Consider the following 23,758-nt stretch of genomic DNA (forward strand, 5'->3'; position numbering starts at 1 on the left):
TGGCTCTCCACCGTTCTTTTTTCATTCCCCCCCCCCTCCCCCCCCCCCCCACACACACACACAAAATGGAACTGTGCATAGAGCAGGAACAGAAGGAAGGGGGAGAGAGAGGGTTAGGAGGTGTGTCTCACATTAATGAAGGCAGTAGCACACCTGTTTTGGTGCTTTGCAGCCTTCCCTGAGTTGGGAGTCTCTATTTTTTAATGACAGCGGCAGGACATTCTGCTTCTCATGTGGGGGTCATTACAGCGCCGGGCTGGGCCGGGCCGGGCCGACCGCGGCCTTGAGGGCTTGCAGGGATAAACATCACACACAATTTACTGCAGGCAGGCAGGCAGGGTCCGCACAGGCAGGCCGGACACGCACAAGAAAGGAAAAAGCACTAATGACACACGGGGCCCGAGCTGTGTTCTGCTTAACCCCTGTTATGTCCACGGAGCAGCCGCTGGCTAATACTTTATTAGTCAAGGAATGTAAACAAGCACAGAGGTACAGTAAAACATTTTAGGCTAAAGGGATTATACACAAAAAGGTCCTGGGTCAAGTCAATTTTTTATTATAGCCCAATATCATACACGTCGTACACATGCATATACACATGTGCAAAATGATGTAGGGAATTTAAAATAAAAAGCAACGAGCTGGATGACTGTAAAGTAGTGGTCCTATGTGTTGCTGAATTGCAATTCAGCAACAGAGCACACATTAATACAGTACGGCGGCGTCATCAACAAATGCAACTAGCTATTTACAGAGGAGAAAAAGGAAAGAACGGCAGCATTGTGAGACACCTCATTTTCAATTGTAACCTATATCCATCGCCACTTGTAGTTTCCTGACGGATGCTTTTTCCAGAGACAGAAGATGGTAACGTGACACCAACATCAACCGACACACTTAAGCCCTGTACAGTGGACCCGCCCCCACACTGGAATGTGGAAGTAGCTCGTGTCGGCAGACTGCATCATTTTTAAGTTCATATATACTATTTTTCAAGATTCCAGATTTGTTACATGTTGCATACAAGACACACCAGAGTACACCAGAGTAAAACAAGGGTTCAATTTCAGTTACTAAGGTGCATGTGTGCGTGCGTGCGTGTTTGCGCACACACATGAGCTGCACACATCAATCAGCTGAGCCAGTGAACTAGGCAAGTTCCCGCCCTGGCACTAGAGCAGTATTCAGGGTCTGGATGTTCTATTTTTAGACTTTAAACTCCATTGTCCCTGTGAATGTCACAATGACCTGGTTGGCCATTATCTTTAGCAAGAAAATGACAACACCTCATCGGCCGTCTTTATTTTCCTCTTGTAAGTATATTTACGTACAGTGAAACATGATACTTTGATACCTGTGTATAAGGGGTGTGCGTGCGTATACGTCAGTCTAACTTGGTTGTCTCGCGTATCCACACAACTATTTAACAATCTCCGAATGATATATAGAGCCTGGAACTACACCCCCCTGAAATCCGAGTAAGGAAGCTGCCATTTCCGCTCAAAATATAAGCAACAAGCAATATATGCTTAGATGATTTCTATTTATATTAGGATAAATGTTTGCGACTGTAAAGACGAAACGGAAGTGGGAGTGGGAGGAGGCTCCACTTCCGCTTTATATTTCATATTCTCATGATAGGACTTCCGTTGATTCCAGACTGTATGATGGAAGCATTTGGAAATTGCGAGAGGCAACAGTCTGGCAACGCAAGACTAGTAACTTTGTGGAGTTTTAGATTCATGGCCGTCCCCCATTTCCCGTCTCTCATCCTGTAAGGGTCACCACTTAACGCTTCGATACATCATGTTTTTATACGTGAGGTGGACAGTCACGAAGTACATTTACAAGAGCACTGTACTTCAGTACATGTCGAGTGTGTATGTTCACGTTACTTGTTCACCCTCTGAGCTTGTAAATCAGATTTCTTTCACTACCAGTCCTCACCCCGGTTGAAATGTTTTTTACATTGTCAACGTATAAATTAGGTTGGTCTGCAAGACTGCAACCCTGTACCCCCCCCCCCCCCCCCCCACCCCAACACACGAATTCTGTTTGATCTCCAAGGTTCTGCTGATGTTATTTTTTCTCTTGTAAATTAATGACGGACATGGTGGGTCAATAAATCCTTGGTGTCCATTTTGCAGTACACCTGTCCCCCGTCTGGCTTTGTGCTCTGCGGTGCCTTTGCTCCTTGCTCCACCAATCCCCCTGTGACTGCTTTTTAACACAGATGTTCTCAAACCTTTTCATGTCAATGACAGATATCTCACTTTCCAAAAACAATGTGGGTAATTTTATCGTCAATTCAAGCTTTTTGCGAACATCCCAGACAGTTTTTATGTTGCTTGATTCAGTATTAGATATTTGATATTAATATTTATCAGACATGCCCCCGTCCTATACAAACGCATTGCTCCATTTTAATGTTTAATGTTACATTCATTCGGCCTCGGGTCCTGGGGTTTTTAAAACCTTCACATGTATGGACTGGAGAGTTCACCCAAGCAGATGCACCTAAAGTATTTCCTTTTGAACTAATTATTTTTGATTAGCTCCTTCCGTGTCACGCTGTGACACAAGTCAAAACCCACATCGACGTGTTCCCATGACCCATGTTCAAATCTCTACTGGTTGTTACAGGAAATCGTGATTATGTCAAATAATTGTGATTAGGCGATCATGCAATCATGGTCTAAGCACTAAAAACAGGAACATTGGTTCGTTGTTGTTTTGTGTGAGTGTAGTGTTGTTTCTTTGTTATTTTTATTTTCCCTTTACGTTAGCGTCATCCTCGAACGGAGCCTTTACTGACTAAACACAAGGCATGTGCTCTCTCCGGACCTCTCTGGGCAAGAGAGCAGTTCCTACATACAATTCATCACTACACCCAATGCAACATGTCACATTCATTGGTTTGGGGCAGAGCCATTTGCACACTCAAACCCAGCTCTTTTGAAATAGTCGCTGGCGGGAAGGAACCTGGTATCTGTTTTGGTAAAATAATTGCGATTTCCTTGTTTTTAAGTGTATGTGAGGAAGTGGGTTTGACCAATGAAAAGTATTAACAAGAGCTTATCTGTGACTAAATAATAACCAGTGGATCCATTAGAACCATTTACATTTCCTGAAAAGGAATGGTTTTGGACATACAAGGTCTCCACCCGACAAGTGACGAAATGCATCTCCTGTCTCAAAGCCAGAGAGGGCCTCCCTCCCTCCCGAATCAAATTAAGGCCAGGGCGGCATTGTCCTCCTCACCCCAGCTGGGATTAAATGTCTACTCGTTTTCTTATCTATCAAGATTAGATATCCTTATTAGAGATAATGGCCCCACAGGCAAAATTACAAGGCTTGTAAACCCGGTTTCAGAAACAGGCCCTTTCACCAAGAATCCTTTTCTCATGCGAAGTGACTTTGGGTTGGTATAGTTTTGTCCTTTTTACTACAACCACAAGCTCTCCACCAAACTACTACTATAGATTACTACAGTTTGACCGTGCAGTCCAACAAAGTCGGGAGATCAGTCGGTTGGAAGGTGTGAAAAACAGTAGCCTAATGCAGCTGAGAGCCGACATCGACAGCTTTTTCAACAACAAGTTGCTATCCCTACAACGCCCATTCAACAACCGACTTTCCGCAACAGGCGCTTTCCAACGCCGCGCTTTCCAACGACGCCGCCGACGTTGTCGCGGTGGAGAGCTATACCTCTTTCTTCCACAGACATTGCGAAATATGTTTATATATTAGCTATGTTCACCGAATTTGGTGTAGAGTAGGGCAAAAAGGAGGTGGGGGGGGGAGGGGGGCTAAGTATAGGTCCCTGTGGGACCCCGGTCAGGAGGAGAAACGGTGAATCTGGTTGAGAGGAATGATTTATTGTGGGGGATAGCTGTCTTCTCTGATGCCTTTTGAAGTGGTACATATGACACACACCAGCCATCTGAATGTCTGTCATAATGGCTGAGGTCATTGTATTACCACACACACACACACACACACACACACACACACACACACACACACACACACACACACACACACACACACACACACACACACACACACACACACACACACACACACACACACACACACACACACACACACACACACACAGAGAGAGAGAGACACACACACACACACACGGACACAGACAGACAGAGGGAAGTTGACAGACGTCGCAGGGTGTCTCTTTTGCCTTGACCTGTATATGTGCAGGCAGCAGCTGTTGCAGTACGCCGTGTAATTATTGACACATGCGTGTCACATCAGTACTATGGACACAGCATTAGCTGCCTGGCCTACTAAAATGCATACCTATGTACACACGCACACACAAGTGTGAAAGCCTAATACTTGTTACATTGTGTTTTTTTCTATTCTGGAATTTCTACTTTACATTGTTAAAACAACATGAGTACTTCTTCAGCCACTTCCCACCAATGTCACTCCACAGACAGTTAACTGATCAGCTGTCCGCCCATCATTAGCCCGCCTAAGTCTTTGTTAATGCAAAGGGACGGTCGGCCTTATAGTCTTAAACACTTTGATGCCACACCCCGAATCTAAACCCTGAACTAAATAGCACATTTGTCAAATAATAATGTCACACAACTATTAGTCACACCTGTGTTTGCATTACAACCATGACGATAGCAGCTTACAGCTTAAGCAACAAGGTTTGAGTAATCAAGTTAAAATGATCAGTTGTCATTGTGCGTCAGGCTAGCATCATTGTAGCGTCATGATTGACAGACAGTTTGTGTGATTTAACTACATTGAAAAAAGGACACACTATGGTGTGTCCACTCTACCTAGTAGGCCACTCTACCTAAGTAGGCCTACATGATACCTTCTTTAGGTATCGAGGTTTGAGCCGAATGACATTGCTCGATAGCACCATATGTAGGGTGGCCACCTGCAAGACCTCAGAAAGGAGGACACTTTTGCTGGGCTCGCTCCCCCGACCCCCCCCCCCCCTCCCAGATCCCCCCCCCCCCCCCCCCCCCATATATTATTATTATTACTACTACTATTGCACCTGATTTTCACCACCATCATCTCCAGCATTATGTCCACAGAGAACATGTATTTGCTAATTAAATTAACCTTTTTAAATTATAGGGTACCACAAAGGCCATTCATTTTAGAATCAATTTATTTTATTTCATGTTTAGATATGTTTTATGTTTAATCTCTTTCTTGTGGGTTTTTTTATACAGTTTTATGGTCATCGGTGTGGGACATAGAATGATGCCAGTAGCCTATATGTTCACACAGCCTCCCTTTCTTTATGATGTCGAGTTCCTTGCTCCATTGCTCATTAAATGTAGTTTTTCATTTCGGCATATTTGGTTTGTTTATCTCTGCATTAACTATACTAAAGTGATTGTGAGAGCACAACAAACAAACCGACCATCCCACTGGCAGTGTTGCCCAGTTTTGGAAGAGAACCAAGCAACCATGTCTATGAAAACAAGCCCAAAAGAAGCCTGACTAGGCTTAGTAGCCTATATAAAACAAGCCTAAAGTCGCTTATAATTAAGCGGACATGGCAACACTCTGAACGTCTCCACTAGCCTCTCTCTTTTTAAGACAGTGTGGCCGGCTCGCTGCGGAGGCGGAGCTGAGCAGCGCTGCGGAGATTTTAATACCCAGGCAGACGACGTAAATGACAGTAAATTACACAAGCACTGTATATCACAAAAAACCGGACAATTATGTGTCCGGCCAGAGGTTGAGGTGGGAGGAGGACAGGTGGGTCTAAAACCGGACTGTCCGGCGTTAAACCGGACGTCTGGCCACCCTAACCATATGTGATAGAACGGAAGCAGAAGTGTAGGCATCCTAAACACTGGGCACATTCATATTAAATTGGCTGTTTCCCTAAAAGTAACAAGATGAAAGAATTTGGAAAATGGTCTGAAGTCATGTGAAGTGTGCATGATTTGGAATATTTGACATTTAAGGCCTGATATTTATTTTGTTGTTGCTACAATCTGCTACAAGGCCTGAGACTAGACAGTCATGTTGGGCATAAAGAAGAAGTTGAAAGGCACATTTAGGTCTGATAATGATGTTCAACTTATGTATACGTTACATTCATTCAAACGAGAAAACTAAACACAATTATTCATACGTGTTGGCACTTTTAGCACTCTCTGCTAGACAGATTTGAGTAATCATATTTTGCATTCATTGCTTCACACCAAAAATATACATTTGCCAATGTTTCCTGTTCATAGAAAGGAAAATCTTTACCACCTTACAAGAGCATAATCGTCTCTTTCGGGTGGAAACCTCATATGTTGCTATGTTACTTAATTGTCAGGATTGAAATTAAAGGTAGCAGAAGTACAAGCTCAAAATGTGTAGCTTCTCACCACGCTTTGAGCTTGCGGGATCTGCTACTTTGGATGCTTCTGTGTGATGCTATGATAGTATATAATCAATTAGGGCATTAATTTACAAAAAAAAAAAAAGGAGAAAAGAGCTTGATCTGCCCGGCAGCGACCATATACATTTTTTAGAAGTAGTACACAAAATGTGTGTGTTTTTTTTTGTATGGGGTCTAAAGACTGAGTTTGCGAATGAAAGAGTGGAAACCAGTCCAGTCAGCATCAGTGTTGGGTCGGGGGGTGGGGGGGGGGGGGCAACCTGTCCTGTACGGCTTTGTCTCACCATGCACTGGCCACCCAAAGGTCAGCTGTGATAAGGGGCTGTTATGGGAGAGCTCTGCACCAAGGCCATAAACCATGTCTGGACAGAATGGCTTCAAAAGAGACAACACCCTGTGGGAATGAATGGCAGACAGAGGGGGAGGGGGAGTGGGGCAGAAAGTAAGTACATTTACTTAAGTACTTAAAGCAGATTGTCCAATCTGTATTGGTAGAGTATGCTAATACAATACAACGCATATAACTGGGATGGTTGTATTGTGTCTCCCTGCTCTTCTATTGAGACATATAGATACGTGTCAACGGTCATGTCTCGCCTAGACAGCAGGATCATGACATGATGGTCAAGATTCAATTCATCCCCTGAGCAAGCGGGCTCTATTAACTCAATGGTAAACATGTCAGCAACGGGAAAGCCAGTTCAAATCCAGGATAGAAGAGGAAAATTAAATTACATAGGGCAGCTTTAAGTACATTTTTGCTTTGTTTAGTACTTTTGCTTTACTTCAAAAGGATAAATATATTGGTGTCAAAATATATTTAAAGATTTTCAAACATTTAAAAACTTTTCCACTGCAGCACATGTTGTATAGAGGATGTTTGTTTTTGTGAGTAAAACAAATTAGCCTCTGAGGCGTAGTGGAGTAGAAGGCGGGGTGCAATGGCTTTTTGGCAAGTTTCACTCTGAAACAGAAAGCTGTGCGTTTCTGAACCAATCAGAGCGTTACATTGCATGATCCATCCAGGCTATGGGACAGGGACATATAGCTCCACTACATCTGCGACGCATGGAGTTTGTTTGTCGCAGACAGATGGGCAACAAAGCTTACTGTGGCTTATTTCTAACCCATAATGTTTTCAGATACATATATTAGCATGCTGATTAAGTTTAAAACGAGCAATACACTGTCTGGATGACATCTTGATTTAAATTAAAAACTGAGTAGTTCTGCAATCAAAACCAGCTGTGTTTGGAGAAACGCGCAGCGATGGGAATCGACCATGGTGAATGAAATCAAGATTAATCTTTATTCATGCGGACCTCGACACGCCATAACACATCACGTTTTCATTCAAAGGACGTACCGTACTTAAAATCGGCTTTTTATGGACTTATGATGACCACGGATATGCGGATATGCTCTAAAAGAGTGAAAAACGTATAAATTTCCATACGTCTTTAAAGTATATATATTTTTAAATAATCAAGTTAACAATTTTGATGCCGCCAGCATTTTTCTAAATATAGTAAATGCACCTCCAAATTATTTTACTAGTAGTAAAGTATAGTACTTGAGTAAGTGCACTTAGTAGTTACTTTCCCCCACTGAACAGTACAATACTATAGGTACAGTAGTATAGTATAGTATACTACAGGTAGAGAGTACAGACCATTTCTGTCCAGACTTTGCAGTTAATTCCGAGATCAATGAATGAGATAAACATATCGTCATGAGAGTATGACAGCAGGTATCATCTTCATTTTCTTTTCAAAATCTTTTTATTCAGGTTTTTGTAACAGAAGCCCAGGGGCAAGTATTAAACAGACATATACAGAAATATAAAAAATAAAACTCAATCCCCTATCCCACCCTCCCCCCACCCACAATCCCAAGGATATCTTAGCACCATTTTGGTCAATAACAGCCAAATAACCCAAGATTTAACTTTGCCGTCGCCTCCGGCCAGTATGTTTCAACCAGACAAACCAGTATATCTGCCAAAGCTTTAGAATATGGATACAGGCCATTAATATTGAATTATTGATGGAAAGAAGACAACATGTGATGTATAATGCATGTTTTTCTCTCTCTCTCTCTCTCTCTCTCTCTCTCTCTCTCTCTCTCTCTCTCTCTCTCTCTCTCTCTCTCTATCCCCCCTAGCCTTTCAGTAAGTTGAAAGCATTGCTTGTAATTAAAGGACACAGACAGGTGGGGTGTAGACATTTCCCCCTGTTCCTTAAATGACGTTATGTGGTCCCTCCATCTTGTCCAGGAGGAGACGTCCCTTCCTACAAAAGTACCGGAAGAAGTAGCCTACTCTTAAAGATCCTGTATTCAACATTTGACATGAGTAACATGAAAATGTACTTACAGGACATAAAGTAAAAGTTTCAAAATGTGTCAAACTGAAAAGAAAGAAAGAAAAGAAAAATGTGTCTCTATAGCTTACGACGTGCCGCAAGCTGAAGTCACGGTGCAATGACCAGGTGTCGAATATAGCCAAAGTATAGGGCATCCCTCGGTTAATATTTGTTGGGTTTAAATCTGCAGTAGTAAGTCACTTGTAACTGCAGCTGTCACAAATACTGTAGTATTGGAGTAAAAAATTACTATACTATAAAAATAGTATATTTGCCTATAAGATGTATAGTGGAGTATAGAAAGTAGCCTTGAATAATAGACATAACTGTGCTCAAGTAAAGTGAAATTACCTCTCACAATTATACGTCAGTACATAGAACTTGAGTAAGTAAGTGACTTTCTACCACTGCAAGGGGCGCAGGGTGCGAGGGGGGGACTGGGACTGACTAAAATGTAGCATGCACGTATAAATATGGGGTAATGGAGGTTTAGTAGAAGCAGATGTGAACAGGGGGGTTGAGAGAGGAGATCAATGTGATTTGGGAGTCATTCATTTGGGTCTCATGTAGTCTCATAGTGGGTCTGCTGTGGTCTGTGCTAATGACAAGGCTAAATAAAGCTAATGAGAGAGTGGATCACCGTGCAAATGTGTTGTTTATGTCCCCCTATTAAGACTACTCCCCTTGTCCGCTGCTATAGGTTGCTGGGGTTTGCTTTACACTATATAGACTATAGGATTTGGATAGCATGCCTAAAGCACCTATAAGCAAAAAAGAAAGTTGTCATCCCTTGTATGGCATACTGTATATTTGCACGTTTTCATTTGTATATTGGGCTTTATTTCGAACAATAATAATTTGGTCCCCACTCCTTTTTTTTGTCACTGTATATTTACCTATAGCTACATGAAATGTTTCCTCTGCATTTCAACATCCTATAATTACTAGGAGCAGTGAGCACTATTAGTGACACTCAGGGAGCAGTTAGCAAATGCCTTGCTCAGAGACGAGACTCGAACCTGGACGTTGTGTTATCCAGGCGGCCTCTCTCTATACTCACTAAAGTACAGACAGACACCCCTTTAGGGCATTGACTGGAGTCCCCCAGGGACTATCCTTGGGTCACTCTTTTCCCCCCCTCTACACCAATTGTCTTTGCCGGAAACAAGTTCACAATGTGTTGTGTGGCGATGCGTTGGTGAAGGAAAGCATTTATTTGACTTCTTAGCACATTCAAAACCGGGAAAGCATCTGTGTTGTTTATTCAAAAATAGCAGATGTATACGAGCTCGCAGGAATCCGCTCATAATTCCGACAATGTAATGTCGCGTTCAGTTAGGGATAGGTTAGGGACAGGGTTGGTATAATGGGGCGAGTTGACATTGCAGTACGGCGCAGTTTGAGAGCTCTTAATGGCCAACCTGAACGAGGTCATTGTGTAACGGACGGCAGCGACTGCTTGAATTATGAATGAAATTTAAAGTTTAAAGTGACCAACGGATGTGTGGAGTTGTGGACATCCGCTCGGACATTCACCTGCTTAGGTAAACATGCTGCTACGTCAAGTTACAGCCATTACACGCTGATGTCATGTCCTCCCTTGGCATGTCTTACCTTACCTGCTGTCCTATACCTAGCTTGCCTGTTTTGTAGAATCATGCCTCGTGTTTTTTCTTTTCTTTTTGTTATTATTGTATTTGCAGGCTTATGTAAAGTTAAAATTCAATGTAGCGTGTTATGTAGACAGATATACCAGGTTCATGTGTTGACCTGGCATCCTATAGTTTGTATAGTTTCTATGTAGGCTACAGAACACATATTATACTGTTTACGGTAGATAGTTTCTTGGTTTACCTGCAGTATGATTCCAGATTACTGTTTCTATGCATTTGATGTATTGCCTTGTGTTTACATCGCTGTAAATCACTCTGGATTAAGAGTGTCTGCTAAATGCCTAAATTGAAAAGTGTCTCTGAAAACAGCGTTGTGAGCTTGTAGATCGGTGATTTCCTTTACGTTTTGCGTTACACTCTTATATGACACAAGTAGGGCATGAATGTACAGGGGGGTACATAAAAAGGTAGAAATATGGAGATTTCCCGTGTTAGTGTTTGATGTTTGCCGTCAGGTCGCAGGACTGTGTCATTTCAGTGAGACCTTGGCGGTCGCCCCCTCCTCTGGGGACGTTGGGCGGTGAAAAGCTGGGCAAGGCCAGAAGCTATATGGTGCAGATCTGGAGAGGTATCAACTGTAAAACCTCTTGTCACTTTGCAGCAGGTCAGCGCTAAAGCCCCCTTTTATATTGCCGCTGTCGGGGGGTGAAACCTTGTATATCCCAAACGACTACGATTCAGGTGTTCCCAACGGATGTAGTTATTATGATTTAGTCAAAGCTCTTGTTAAGAGCATGTACGGAGTTGGCATCTGCCGTACCCTAGCCGGGGGGTGTTCGAATTATATTCGCAGATGGCGCAAAAATGATTAATAGTTTAAGTTAAGTTGTTTCAGCGTTGTTTTTAGGGTACTTTTGATTTCTTCAATATTGTCTTAAAACTCACACTTTACCACATTCACTTTCAAAATGCTTCAAAGATAGCCCTGTCTACAAGCTCACAGTGCGTTGCAATGTGTCCTGAGCTTGTATAGATAGACTATTTCCGCTACCTGTGACGCCACAGTACAACGAAGAAGCCCATTTATGAAAATATAATATTCCACAAAAGTTTAAATATGGGAGATATGAGGTTTCTGTCTGACAGCCGCAATATGCGTCAAACAGCCGGTGGGGGGCTGGCTGTTTGGATTAGGCTCATGTTTGCGTCTCCTCCTCCCAAATGATTCATGACAGGGAATATATAAGATCATGTACAATCCCCCTCTCGGGGGGGTGGGTGGGCGGGTCTCAAGACTCAAACAGTTCAGGCAGCCCATATAGACTCTATGAGTAGACTGCCGAAGTCTGACGTGATGTACGCATCCTGCCGGGTCATTGACTCATAATGGATATGAACTGAAGCATCAACTGACTGGCGGAGCGAACACTATAGCGGTACACCGCCGCCGCCGGATTGATTATGTTCTCGTCAGGACTAAAGGAAATGGAAGAGAACAAAAAAAGGACCCGTTTTTCCAATGGATCCAATGTAGTTATTATTTCATCACAAGTGGTTAATACTTTAAATTGGTTCAATATTTATACAACCCACAGACACACTTTCAACCTGACGAAAATTGTGCAATTCTGTGTCAAACAGCAATGTTTTAATTAAAGCGGGCATTAGTTTACGACGAAGAAAAACACAAGAGAACCCGGGTTTTCAAATGTGACCCTTCGGTCTTGTCTCGTGTGCCCCTGCTCTCTCCCAATGCCCTTAAGGTTCTGAAGGCACGCAAATAAAATGTTCCCGAAATAAATCTTTCGTAGAAGAATCCTCCTCCTCCTCTGGTGGAATCAGACACTGAAGACAGTAAATCCCTGGTGGCACTATAAATATACCACTTGATTTCTGTCACTGTCATTTACATGTCCTGGATCAGCACTTTAATAGGATCACGTAGCCTCCATGGCTACGTGATACACACAGTGCACACACACACACGCACGCACGTACGTATGCGCGCACGCACACACACACACACACACACACACACACACACACACACACACACACACACACATGTACCAAAGGAAACTGACACGTACGCATGTATAATCAGTGTGTATTAGGATTAGGCATTTAGAGGTTATAGGTTAGAGGGTCAGAGTTTTGCCTGATTAATACTTAGTCACCGCGCCTGGTGCATGTGTGCAGATCGCACCAAAGATAGCTGATGCGTGCGTGCGTGTGCGTGCGTGTGCATGCGTGCGTGCATGCACACGCACATTACTGTACTTGTATTTATTTTTTTCTTTAGCCCTAAATAGCTTTTCCTATTTTAAACATATACTGTAACTCTCTGTGTATTTCCCAGATTCAACTGGAATATAAATGATATGGCCCTCACACGCACTTTGGATGTATGCGATACTTGCATATGTGTCCGTTTACTCTGATTACATGTGTGTGTGTGTGTGTGTGTGTGTGTGTGTGTGTGTGTGTGTGTGTGTGTGTGTGTGCACGCACGCATGTGTGAGCGCGTGCGCGTGCTCCTCTGCGGCTGCCCCCTAGTAAAACAACACTTAGCCCTGCCGATAGGCGATCAACCGGCTGCCACTTAATCCAGCCATCAGTCCGAGTAGCCCCGCGCAAATCCCATCAGCCCCAGAGAACACACATCACCCTCTTCATATTAGCTTACACATCTCATTATGTCAGCGCCGTGCGCTCTTGGCCGCCCACTGTGTGCGTGTGAGTGTGTGTGTGTGTGCATGTGTGACTGTGTGTGTGTGTGTGTGTGTGTGTGTGTAGTAAAGAGTGGGGAAGTGAGTGGTGCGCTGTTACCACTGGCACGGCGCCATTTGGACGGGTGCCAACATGACCGGGCTTGTTCTCTAATTAACTCTTGGTCCCCTTGTGCTAGTAAGGTCTTTCTCCCTCACACACACACACATGCACACCCTCACAGGCATGCAATTTTCACAGTAGCAGGACACTTGAGCACACACTTACGCCTGCGTATATGCAGACACACACACACACACACACACACACACACACACACAAACACAGCGTTTCTGCACATGTTGTACACATGCTAAACATACCCGCTGTGTTTACTACAAAATACTACCACTGCCACCAGTGAATACAAATGGACGTCCTTTTAGAAAGTGACATTAATGCGCTGTCAGTGCTGCAGTGTGTGTGTGTGTGTGTGTGTGTGTGTGTGTGTGTGCACGTGTGCATGTGCGTGTGTGTGTGTGGGGGGGGGGGGGTTCGCTGGTAACGTTAAGTTTCTGCAAATTTACAAAATGTTTCTGTCTCTTTCAAATGGTTTGAGCCATTTATAGGAATGCCTTTGAAGGTTAAAAATGTAAGCCTACATCGTCATATGATAAACAGCGAAAAAATATGCATTCCTGAATCCTAGCCTTTTTGTGTTATTATAGTTGTTTTGTGTCATTCTCAAGATGTCAAAGAAAGGCTCTTTTTGTTATTTTTGAGGGGCGCTAGCCCCTCAAACGCCTGGCTTTGTGTGTGTGCCCCCGTGACGTCTTGTGGCAGCCAAGTATAGAGCGTCGCAGTCCCTGCCCCTTTCAGAACAACGAGTGGCCCAGGAAATGAATCGCAATGCATTTGTGCCATAGGCTTTTCGTGCTTTATTTATTTAAAGACCTTTTAAGCGTCGTACGAAGCCAACTCTTGTCGTGACAAATCATGACAACACACACAATATTTCGGGCCAAACAAATAATTAGAAAGTAGAAAAAAACGTCAGGTTACAAGACTTTTTTTGTTGAAAAATAGCAGATCTACAAGCTCATAGCGCGCCACGAGCTTGTAGGTCTGCTATTTTTGAAAAATCGAAGAACCACTGACACAGAAACATAGCTTTTTCAGAAAACTGTCAGGATGTATAGAAGACATTTTTTTTAATCTGATCTCAGGTCAAAATGGGTTTTCGGTCACACACTTGGTTACATTTCCGTTACATTTCGCTCCAAAGGGAGTTGGAGTTGGCTGTGAGGTATTTTCATATTGTCTTCAGGAAAAAAGTCGGGACACCCGATCTAAACAGCTCCATTGTCGATGCTGAAAGGGCCATTTGTTGCATCAGACACCGAGGCCTGAGGCGTCAGGCAGGGATGTCAGGCAGAGTGAGAGAGAGAGAGAGAGAGAGAGAAAGAGAGAGATAGACGGCTTTTTCAAGTTCAACGTCGACAGTGCCCCTCCCACCCCCCCTTTAGCTCCCCTCAGGTGACCCTGCCCCAAACCATGGCGAGGTAAAAAAAGGCGTCGCGGGGTCGACGGTGTGCGCGCCGCAGCTCACCGCCTGCAGGTGCAGCTGAACCCAGAGTCCTCTGTTCTGACGAGCTCATTTACCCCTGACACACACACACACACACACACACACACACACAGGGGGGAGGGGGGCAAGGGCATAACAAATGGGGTCTGGAACAGTGTTTGGATAGACAGGAATGCTGCCGGGTTACTTTCTTACACCCCCCCCCCCCACCCCCCCACCCTTTTCTTTTCCTTTTCATCTAAACATGCAGCCTGTAAAAGAAAAGAGAGAAAAAGAAAAGTCTTGACATTAAGTGTTGCGTAAAGGTATATAAAAGGTCTTAACGCCATAATGATAAAGATATAGTTTAAAACATTGTGGGAAAAGTCAAGTTGGCGTGGCAGAATTCACATCACTGCTGAAACTGAAAGTGTCTTAAGACACTGTAATGGACAACATATATGGTTATTAGAAACCGTAAAACAACAACTTTCATATACTTTGACAAATGTATAATTCACTGCATAAGTTCAGTGATTGATTCTGACTCTGCCCTGAACTCCATCACGCGGTGCGTGGACATGTCACATGGCAACATGTAGGAGTGTTGAGTGATTTTGAATGTGGAAATGATGTGGGCCATTGTGTAAAATAGAAGAAGAAAAAAAAAGAAACACATCAATGTGTAAAGGTTTTGAAAGTATTACCAGCACCCGAATAAAATAAAGATCTTGTGAAACAGCTCCCCCTACTGAGATGCAAGTGGTATGGCGGGCTTCATAATGGATCTATCGGACAGAGAAAGCACTGAACTGCTTGGTAGGAATGAACCAATGTCTCTCTAGCTCTCTCTCTCTCTCTCTGTGTGTGTGTGTGTGTGTGTGTGTGTGTGTGTGTGTGTGTGTGTGGTTGAGACCAGGTCGTTGGTCGGTACCAGATTTCGCCCTTCCTGCTTAAATGCATATTCAGTGATTTCACTTAATTCAAATATCACTTTTTTTGTTTTGTTAATCTAGAGTGTGCTGACCATATAAGGAGTTCCTGCCTGTCCCCAGTTAACCCCTGGGGGTCAAAAAACCGTAGGTTTCGTTTTTGGCTAGGTGTTCCAGCCTTCATCCAATGAGGATAGAGAGGGGCCTTCCACCAATCATAATCGAGCGGGGGCTGGCCTTGGTGTGTGTGCTGTTGGCCTGTCGCGTTGTTGTCGTCCCCCCCCCCCCCCCCTCCCCACTGTAGTGCGTACATTTAACCCATTCTTGGCGGGAACCCCTTTTGGTGTTTGAAGCATTCTGTTCTACTATTGAAAAATAGCAGATCTACAAGCTTGTAGGTCTGCTATTTTTGAAAAGTCGTGAAAATGTGTCGCAAATCTTTAAATATATATAGATAGATAGATAGATAGATTTTATTTCGGTTAATAAAAGGAGTACATACAGACGTACAGTAATAATAATAATAATAACTTGGATTTATATAGCGCCTTTCAAGAAACCCAAGGACGCTTAACAAGACAAAAAACAAAAAACAAAACTAGTTGCCAAAAGCCAAAGTGAACAAATGTCTTTTCAGTGCAGACTTGAAAGAGTTCAATGTGGGAGTCTGGCGGATCTCCAAGGGGAGAGAGTTCCAGAGGGCAGGGGCTGCCACGTAGAAGGCTCTATCGCAGAGAGTCCGCCGTTTTGCGTGACGGATGGTGAGGAGTTCCATGTCTGAAGACCTCAGGTTCCGCTCAGGGGTGTAGTCCTTGAGGAGGTCAGTCAAGTACTGTGGGGCAAGGGCATGGAGGGATTTGTAGGTGAGGAGGAGCAGTTTGTAGTGAACTTAACCGGGAGCCAGTGGAGGTGTTTGAGGGTGGGGGTGATGTGCTGCCAGCGTTTTGTGCGGGTGAGCACTCTGGCAGCGGAGTTTTGCACGTACTGCAATCTACATACATTAATTTCCACTAGTGGTACTAGCGAACATTCTTAACTAAAATATTGGCTTCTGGGGGGTTGTCCCTGGAACTACATATTTTGAGATGGGGGTCCGTGGCCCAATAGAGATAGTTCTGGGGGTCCTTGACATGAAAAAGGTTGAGCACCACTGACATAGAGACATAGGTTTTTCAGAAAAGATTTAGGATTTAGAAACTTTTTTAGAAGCAGTCCTAAATGGGTTAAGTTTTTCCGAGGCTTAGTTTTGCTCTATGCATTATTTACCACTATATCAACCTGGCGTCCTGCCCCCCTTTTGGTACATGTCATTATGGGCGGGATCTTTTTCAAATCCGTCTCTAAAAAACATTAAAGAAAATTGATCTACAAGATCAGATGCATACAAAAGAAGAAGGACTCGGTCATACTGTAATTGCCAGCTGCAGCAAGCTCTCGTTTATGAACATCTAATCGGTGTGTGTGTGCCGCAGCCTCTGCCTCAGCGTTGCGTTACGTTACGTTACGTTCAGAGTATGGGTTTTATGGGTAAGACTCCCATTGGCTTAGAGGCAGCCAATCATGAAAAGGTCTCCACTATACTGTCGCTAGTAGAGGTACATGAACTTTGTCCAGCCCATCTGCTATGTACTGAGCAATGACACCCGACACGGCAACTAAGTAAAAATCAGGCTTAATAAGGATACTAGGGTTCTCTGTCATATCTCTATATGTCACAGTACCGTGACTTCTGCATTGAAGACATTCTAAAGGTCTCCACACACCGGATTTTTAAGCGCTGTTTCTCCATCGGGTTTTCCGAAAAACGCGGCCGGTTGTGCAACCACCTTAACTGTTAGGAACAGCAGCATCCCAGGGACTTGCTAGTGCCTTGCTTAAGAGCACTGGCAGTCATTGTGAAACCCTGGACCTCAGGTGTGAGGATTTCTGCGAGGATGATTGCATGGCGTGCACATGCATATAGCCTTGGTGTTGGGTCACTGGGTGGAAACCTTATATGTCCAAAACGGTTACTTTTCAGGGAATTTAGGGGGGGGGGACCTGTGTTCCAAAATGATCCTTATAGTTATTATCTGGTATATTCACAAGCTCCGTGTGCCTTCAGGGCTTTTTGGTGAGGTGTGGATCGATGTGATGTGAGAGGCATTGTCGCCTGCCTGCCGTTGCATCTTGTGCACTTAACATTTGTGCCATGGCTGGCTCTTCCTTTACCTTTCAATACCATGGACCCCCCACTGAGAGCCCCCAACCCCACCCCCATCTCTCTGTCAATCTCTCTGTCTGTGTGTCTCTCTCTATCTCTGGCCCTCTGTCTGTCACACGCACGCACACAAGCGTGCGCCCGAGCTCGCGCACACACACACACACACTGGGTGACAGGCTGACAGCAGTAGTACACAGCTAAATGACCATTTATTACCGGTGGTGGGGGTGTGTGCGTGTGTGTGTGTGGGGGGGTGTACACGGTGCGTGGGTGCCCCGCTGGTTCAGAAGGTCATCATCCCTCTGTCTTCAGCCATCGATCGAGGGAGGGGAGGGAGGGGGGAGGGGGGGGGTTCTGTTAACAGAAGCCCCCAGACCCTTATTGAAAGCTGGACGTCGTCGTGGCCGCTAACATAATATTTCCATCGTGTGTGTTTGTCGGGGCTCAGCTATAGCGCTATACATTCTGAAAGCCTCTTTGAGCGCACGGCCGCCTCGCTGAATGCAGGCAGTGCATACATACTACAGTCGCATCATAGAAATGCCCCCCCCCCCCCGGATCAGAACTAGTGAAAATATTTTCACTACTTTTGTAGTGAGTTGAGTGAAAGAGAGCTTTTCTTGGCATAGAGGGGCAGGTATGGACGGCAGCTCCACTAATAGTGAAACAAGACCGCTGTCGTTTTGGACCAAATGTGCCTTACTGTAACTTGTACTGTTTGCATTTTATTGTCTAATAAAATTATCAATCAATCAATTGAAGGAAGAGCATGTGTGTGAGAGAGAGAGATTATAGACACAGCTACAGGGGATGTGTGTGTGTGTGTGTGTGTGTGTGTGTGTGTGTGTGTGTGTGTGTGTGTGTGTGTGTGTGTGTGTGTGTGTGTGTGTGCACGTGTGTGCGTGTGCGCGAGCGTGTGCCTGTGTGTGTGTGTGAAATTGAATACAGGTGCAGGGCATCAGTAATCAGCAAAGAGAGAAGCGTTAGCACACCAGTATGCCACAAATGCCTGCGGTCTCCGAGGCTACTGGAGTCAGGAACCATACAAATTGGTCCGTGACCCACAAATATGTCCCAACCTGAGGACATATTTGAGCAGACACCTACAGTATGAGCTTGTAGATCTGCTATTCTTCAATAGCTAAAGTGTAACATAATGCTTGAAACACCAAAAGGGGTTCCCGCCCAGAATGGGTTAAGCCCTGTGTTCTACTTCCTCGATGCGAAAATAGCAGATCTATAAGCTCACGGTGTGTTGTGAGCTTGTGGATCTGGCATTGTTGAAAGGTTTGGAAAGGTTTTGCTAACATGTGAAATGGTGTTGCACAATCATTCCGTACCTTATTTTAGGATTTTGATGCCAACACTTTTGTACTTTTTCTAAAGTAACATGTTGACTATGGAACTATATTGTAACAGAGGTTTTCTACATTGTGGTATTGCTACTTTTACATACTAAGTAAAAACTTCCGCCACTGCAAATGCCTAAGTTTAAACTTAGGTTTGTTTTTATGTTTGTTGATAAATGCTGAGGAGAGATAGAGGTTTTAATACTGATTTTAGTTCTCTCTTTGTCTCTGCAATTGTATGAATTGAAACAATTAACGATAATTAACATTATTTCTCTCTGTGTCTCTCTGCAGTTGTATGAACTGGACGACGACGAGAAGCGCAAAGAGTTCCTGGATGACCTTTTCAGCTTCATGCAGAAGAGAGGTGAGTACCGAACGGCCAAACGTTTTAAAGCGTGAAAACTCTGATTAAACAGTACTTGTGCCCTACATTTATACTTGTAACCGTGTAATTAGGTTGTGTGAAAATAGCCACTCTGAAAGCTCGCAACATGTTGTGATGCAACATTATTGTGAGCGTGCCGTGTATGTCAGCTTTTTCCCCCAGTTACAATGACATTTTGTATTTTTGGTATGTTTGTTTTTTATTGAAGAAAAGCCAAAGACAACAAAACAAAAAAAGACAATACGAAAGAGAAAAAGGAGAAAAACAAAAACAAGGCTGCATTATTCATATTACAAGATGCATTAATTGAAATCATACATTATCGCTAGGCTGAAAGAAGAGATCCCACTTTTCCCACTTTTTATAGAACGTATCCTCTTGTAGTCTAAGTATGAATGTTAGTTTTCCCATAAAATACGCCATTTTGTGTTTTAAATAAAATAAAAAGATTCAATCTTGTAATCAGCAATGCGCCAATTCGGCTCAATTCTCTGAAAGCTTGGAAATAGCTCAAAAACAGGGACATGAGCTTTGTCATTTTCTTTTTGTTGTCAAGAACGTGGGAATTGTGAAGACACGAACCCTGCGGACATGTGATAGTTCCGACAATAGCAGAATGTGCCAGACTGCCAGTGTGTTTTTAGAAAGAGCCCTTCAGACAGGAGATGGAGTTGTGATAGGACACCGTTGGATATCCTGCCCCCCCCCCCCCCCCCCTAGACAGAGGAGGTGCGGTTTGATATGGTGGCTGGCTCGACACTCGCGACTGTTATGGGGAAAACATTCGCCGAAAATAGCCAAATGACAAACTAAACAATGTGTTGCATCGAGCGAAAAGAAAAAAGGGCATGGAACCAAAGGTCAAGTTTACTAAGTATTAGGGGTTTAAGTGAAAGTGATTAAATATTACAATACACAATTCACATTTACACGAATACAACATATTCATAGAAAGGTTTATGTAAATGGGGACCTGCTTCATCTCTCTCTCTGTCTCTCTCTGTCTCTCTCTCTCTCTCAGCTAAGGGGTCCCCTGTATTATTTGGGTTGACACTTATGTTTCCCCTACTCCTCTCCTATAGCCGATAGATGATGGCCGTGCAGGCTTCCCTTTCCTGGTTTGATGACAACTGTAAAGAGCTGTTGCAGTAACTGTACACACACTCTGGTATAACAAGAGTAGCCCAAATAGAACACGCCCCTAGTCAACTATACTATTAGTTTTAGGGATTAAGACGTTAAAACCAGATGTACATAATGTGCGTGCATGTGCGCACACGTGTGTGACCTGTGATCGTGCACTATTCCATGCTCTAATACACACACACACACACACACACACACGGTGTGTAAAAGTAAGTAAAAGTATCACTTACGTATCACTAAAGTATCACTTTAGGCAGAAACACACACAGAGAGCAGAAGCTATATCGGTGGGCGGGCGTTCATTTATAGTTGCCTGTCTGGTGTCTATACATAAATGCTTTCGTGCACTATACTTTTTTCAGATGTTTTTTTATTACCGTCCATTCACGGCGGTTTTATAAGGACCGAAGGCTGACAACATGGGGGGAAGCGTTGAGGCCAGTGTCCTGTCATTCACTGACCTGGCCCTAGTGAATTCCCTGGGCTTTTATTAGGCCACCATCACTGCTTTCACATACTGCTAGGTTGTGTCGGCTCAGGGGCCCCGGTGGGGCCTTTTTATTGGGGAAATAGAGCTGTATGGAGGGGCCCTTACATAATATGAGGAAGTGAACTGCCCGTGAGAGAAAGAAAGGACACAGCTCCTACCAAATACACACACACACACACACACACACACACGCACACACACACACACACACACGCACACGCACACGCGCACACACACACACACACACACACACACACACACACACACACACACACACACACACACACACACACACGTCTGTCTACTGCTATTTTGAGAACACAGAGGACTTGCGTGCCACATCGTCAGTGTTTGTTTTGTTGGTTTTAATTTCACAGAGAGAACTGCAGCTACAGTATATAATTCTGTTGCATCTGTGATTGCATCTTTTTGTTTTAGCCACACCTGCCTTTTGGGTAGAGTTTTCCTTGTCTTTATTTTTTGATGTACGAGGATGCACAAAACACATCAGATATACAGAGTTATGGGCGGTGTCCAAATGTACAGTATGTTTCCTTAAACACTTCTCTAATAACATTGTGCAAGCTCACAACGCATCGCATCATGTGAGTTTGTGGATGGGCTAAAACGAAATAGCTATAGATTCTATACAGCAATCGATTACAGCAATCACAAAAACCCTCTATGGAATATTTGTTCAGTAACAGGATCTAGCAATGATTACTATCACAATATAGAGCTATTTACCACTTCATTACCCACTGAATTATTACTTTATAGCACACATACAGACACAGATACGTCATGAGAAAAATTGAAAAAATAAAATGTTGCCGTTTAATATTTTGTGAAGACTAACACCACCTTTAAGCTTTAAAGTGTGTGGCCTTTACCATTGGGTGAGTGCTCCCGGTCCCCGGTGTGTGTGTGTGTGGGTGTGTGGGGGGGGGGGGTCCCCCGTTTCAATCTGATTATTTTGGGGGTCTGAAAAGGTTGAGAAGCACTAGTATAGTGTTAGTGCAACAGGAAGCAGTCCATGAGCTAATGATATAGTGCAGGGCTGGTCAATGGGGTCTAGAGACATTATGGATTGTTGTTGAGGCCTTCAATTAGCCATTGATTTTGGACTTAACGCTGGGAGACATTGTCAGTATGGAGGAAACGTCATATCTGGTACTCCTGTTCCCTTTTCCACAGCCGCTAATCAGAGAGACAGAGAGACAGAGAGACAGTGAGAGAGAGAGAGAGACTGATTGCTGCCATCAATTGTTCCACAAGCCACACACTTTTTTATTTTTTCCCCCACCCGACGCTGTCGAGCAAACTTTGTATCTTCATATGTCACATTTTTATGTTTTTTGTATTTGTTTAATAATGCCCTACTTTGTCATATAAGAGTGTCAGGCAGAAGTGGCAAGAATTGACAATATATCGTGAACGTGACAGTGACGTTTTCCTTTAGCCCTGGACCCAAATAACAACAACAATAACAAGGCAACATTGAGTGGGCAAAATTCTATTGCAGACTCTCTAACAAATGACTATCCCAGTGTAAATGTCCCAGGCCTCCAGTGGTCCTTTAATATTCTTGATTTATTGTCTGGCTCAATCCAAGCCATGTATAGCACATGCTGTATACATGTAACAAAACTATGACTCACTGTGTGAAAAAGAGGGATTTGTTAACTAGTGTTTGATTTCATCTAACTAAGGCTCACGTAAAACACAATTCTTAACGTGGCACACATATTTAAAATAAAACAACTGAATTACGTACGATAAAACATTGAATGGATTGAATTGTGTTCGACGTGAGTCTTAATGAAGTTAACTCCACCGCAAAGCAGCTCTGTTTTTATGTTTTGCTGTGTTTTTGCTTGTGCTTGTGTCAGCAACACAACCTTATTTTTGGATGGAAGTTTTGGATTTGGGATTGTAAGTTGAATAAGAATTGATAGCATGATAGGAAAGGAAAGGGTGAATGAAGCATGTCTGCTCTCCATCATATTGTCTCAAAAGTAGCAGATCTACAAGCTTGTGGACCTGCTATACTTTTGAAGCTTTTGCGTGACACTGTAATATGATCAAGTAAGGCGTTGATTTTCGAAAAATAAACACAAAATGTTAAAATATGGAGATAAGATGTTTCTGCCCAACATAGCGACGATATACTGTAAACGTATAGAAGGCAGTAGGAATGCCTTTGCATTATCACCGGCCCGATGCTGTCGTCCCCCTATTGGCCTACAGGAACGGCCCCCCTTGAGCCCCCCCCTCCTGCCGACCAACACCACTTGAAAAAAATAGCTCTCATACAATAACAACGATTAGTCATCAACCCCAGTCAAGTTTAGACCTGAAGGGCCGAAGCTTTTTCCCTTTGCTTTCAGCTTTAATTTGGTTGAACCTAAAAAATAAAAAAAATGACATAAAAGCATTTTTAGGTCTGACTATAGGCTTCAATTGATTCCATCCTCCAGGTATATATTTACAGATTATTGCATTTTGTTTTGTTATTGAAATGTGTTGTACACTATTTTCAGAATTCAAATAAAAAAATAGCAAAGATGTTGCATATCCACACACCGTGTGTGGATA

The 23,758-nt window shown here is 43.5% G+C and overlaps 1 protein-coding gene across 2 annotated transcripts in view; it reads left to right on the plus strand.

The window, feature by feature from the left end:
* arid3c (AT rich interactive domain 3C (BRIGHT-like)) overlaps positions 1 to 23,758 on the plus strand; it is a 112,993-nt gene that overhangs the window by 51,307 nt on the left and 37,928 nt on the right. For both annotated transcript variants that reach the window (XM_083784935.1, XM_083784936.1), the window contains one exon: positions 19,431 to 19,503. In XM_083784935.1, coding sequence (XP_083641061.1) covers positions 19,431 to 19,503 — 73 coding nt within the window. The remainder of the gene's footprint in view (positions 1 to 19,430; positions 19,504 to 23,758) is intronic.

The sequence above is a fragment of the Protomyctophum parallelum genome, assembly GCF_964188405.1.
Source record: "Protomyctophum parallelum genome assembly, chromosome: 15".
Taxonomy (NCBI): Eukaryota; Metazoa; Chordata; class Actinopteri; order Myctophiformes; family Myctophidae; genus Protomyctophum; species Protomyctophum parallelum.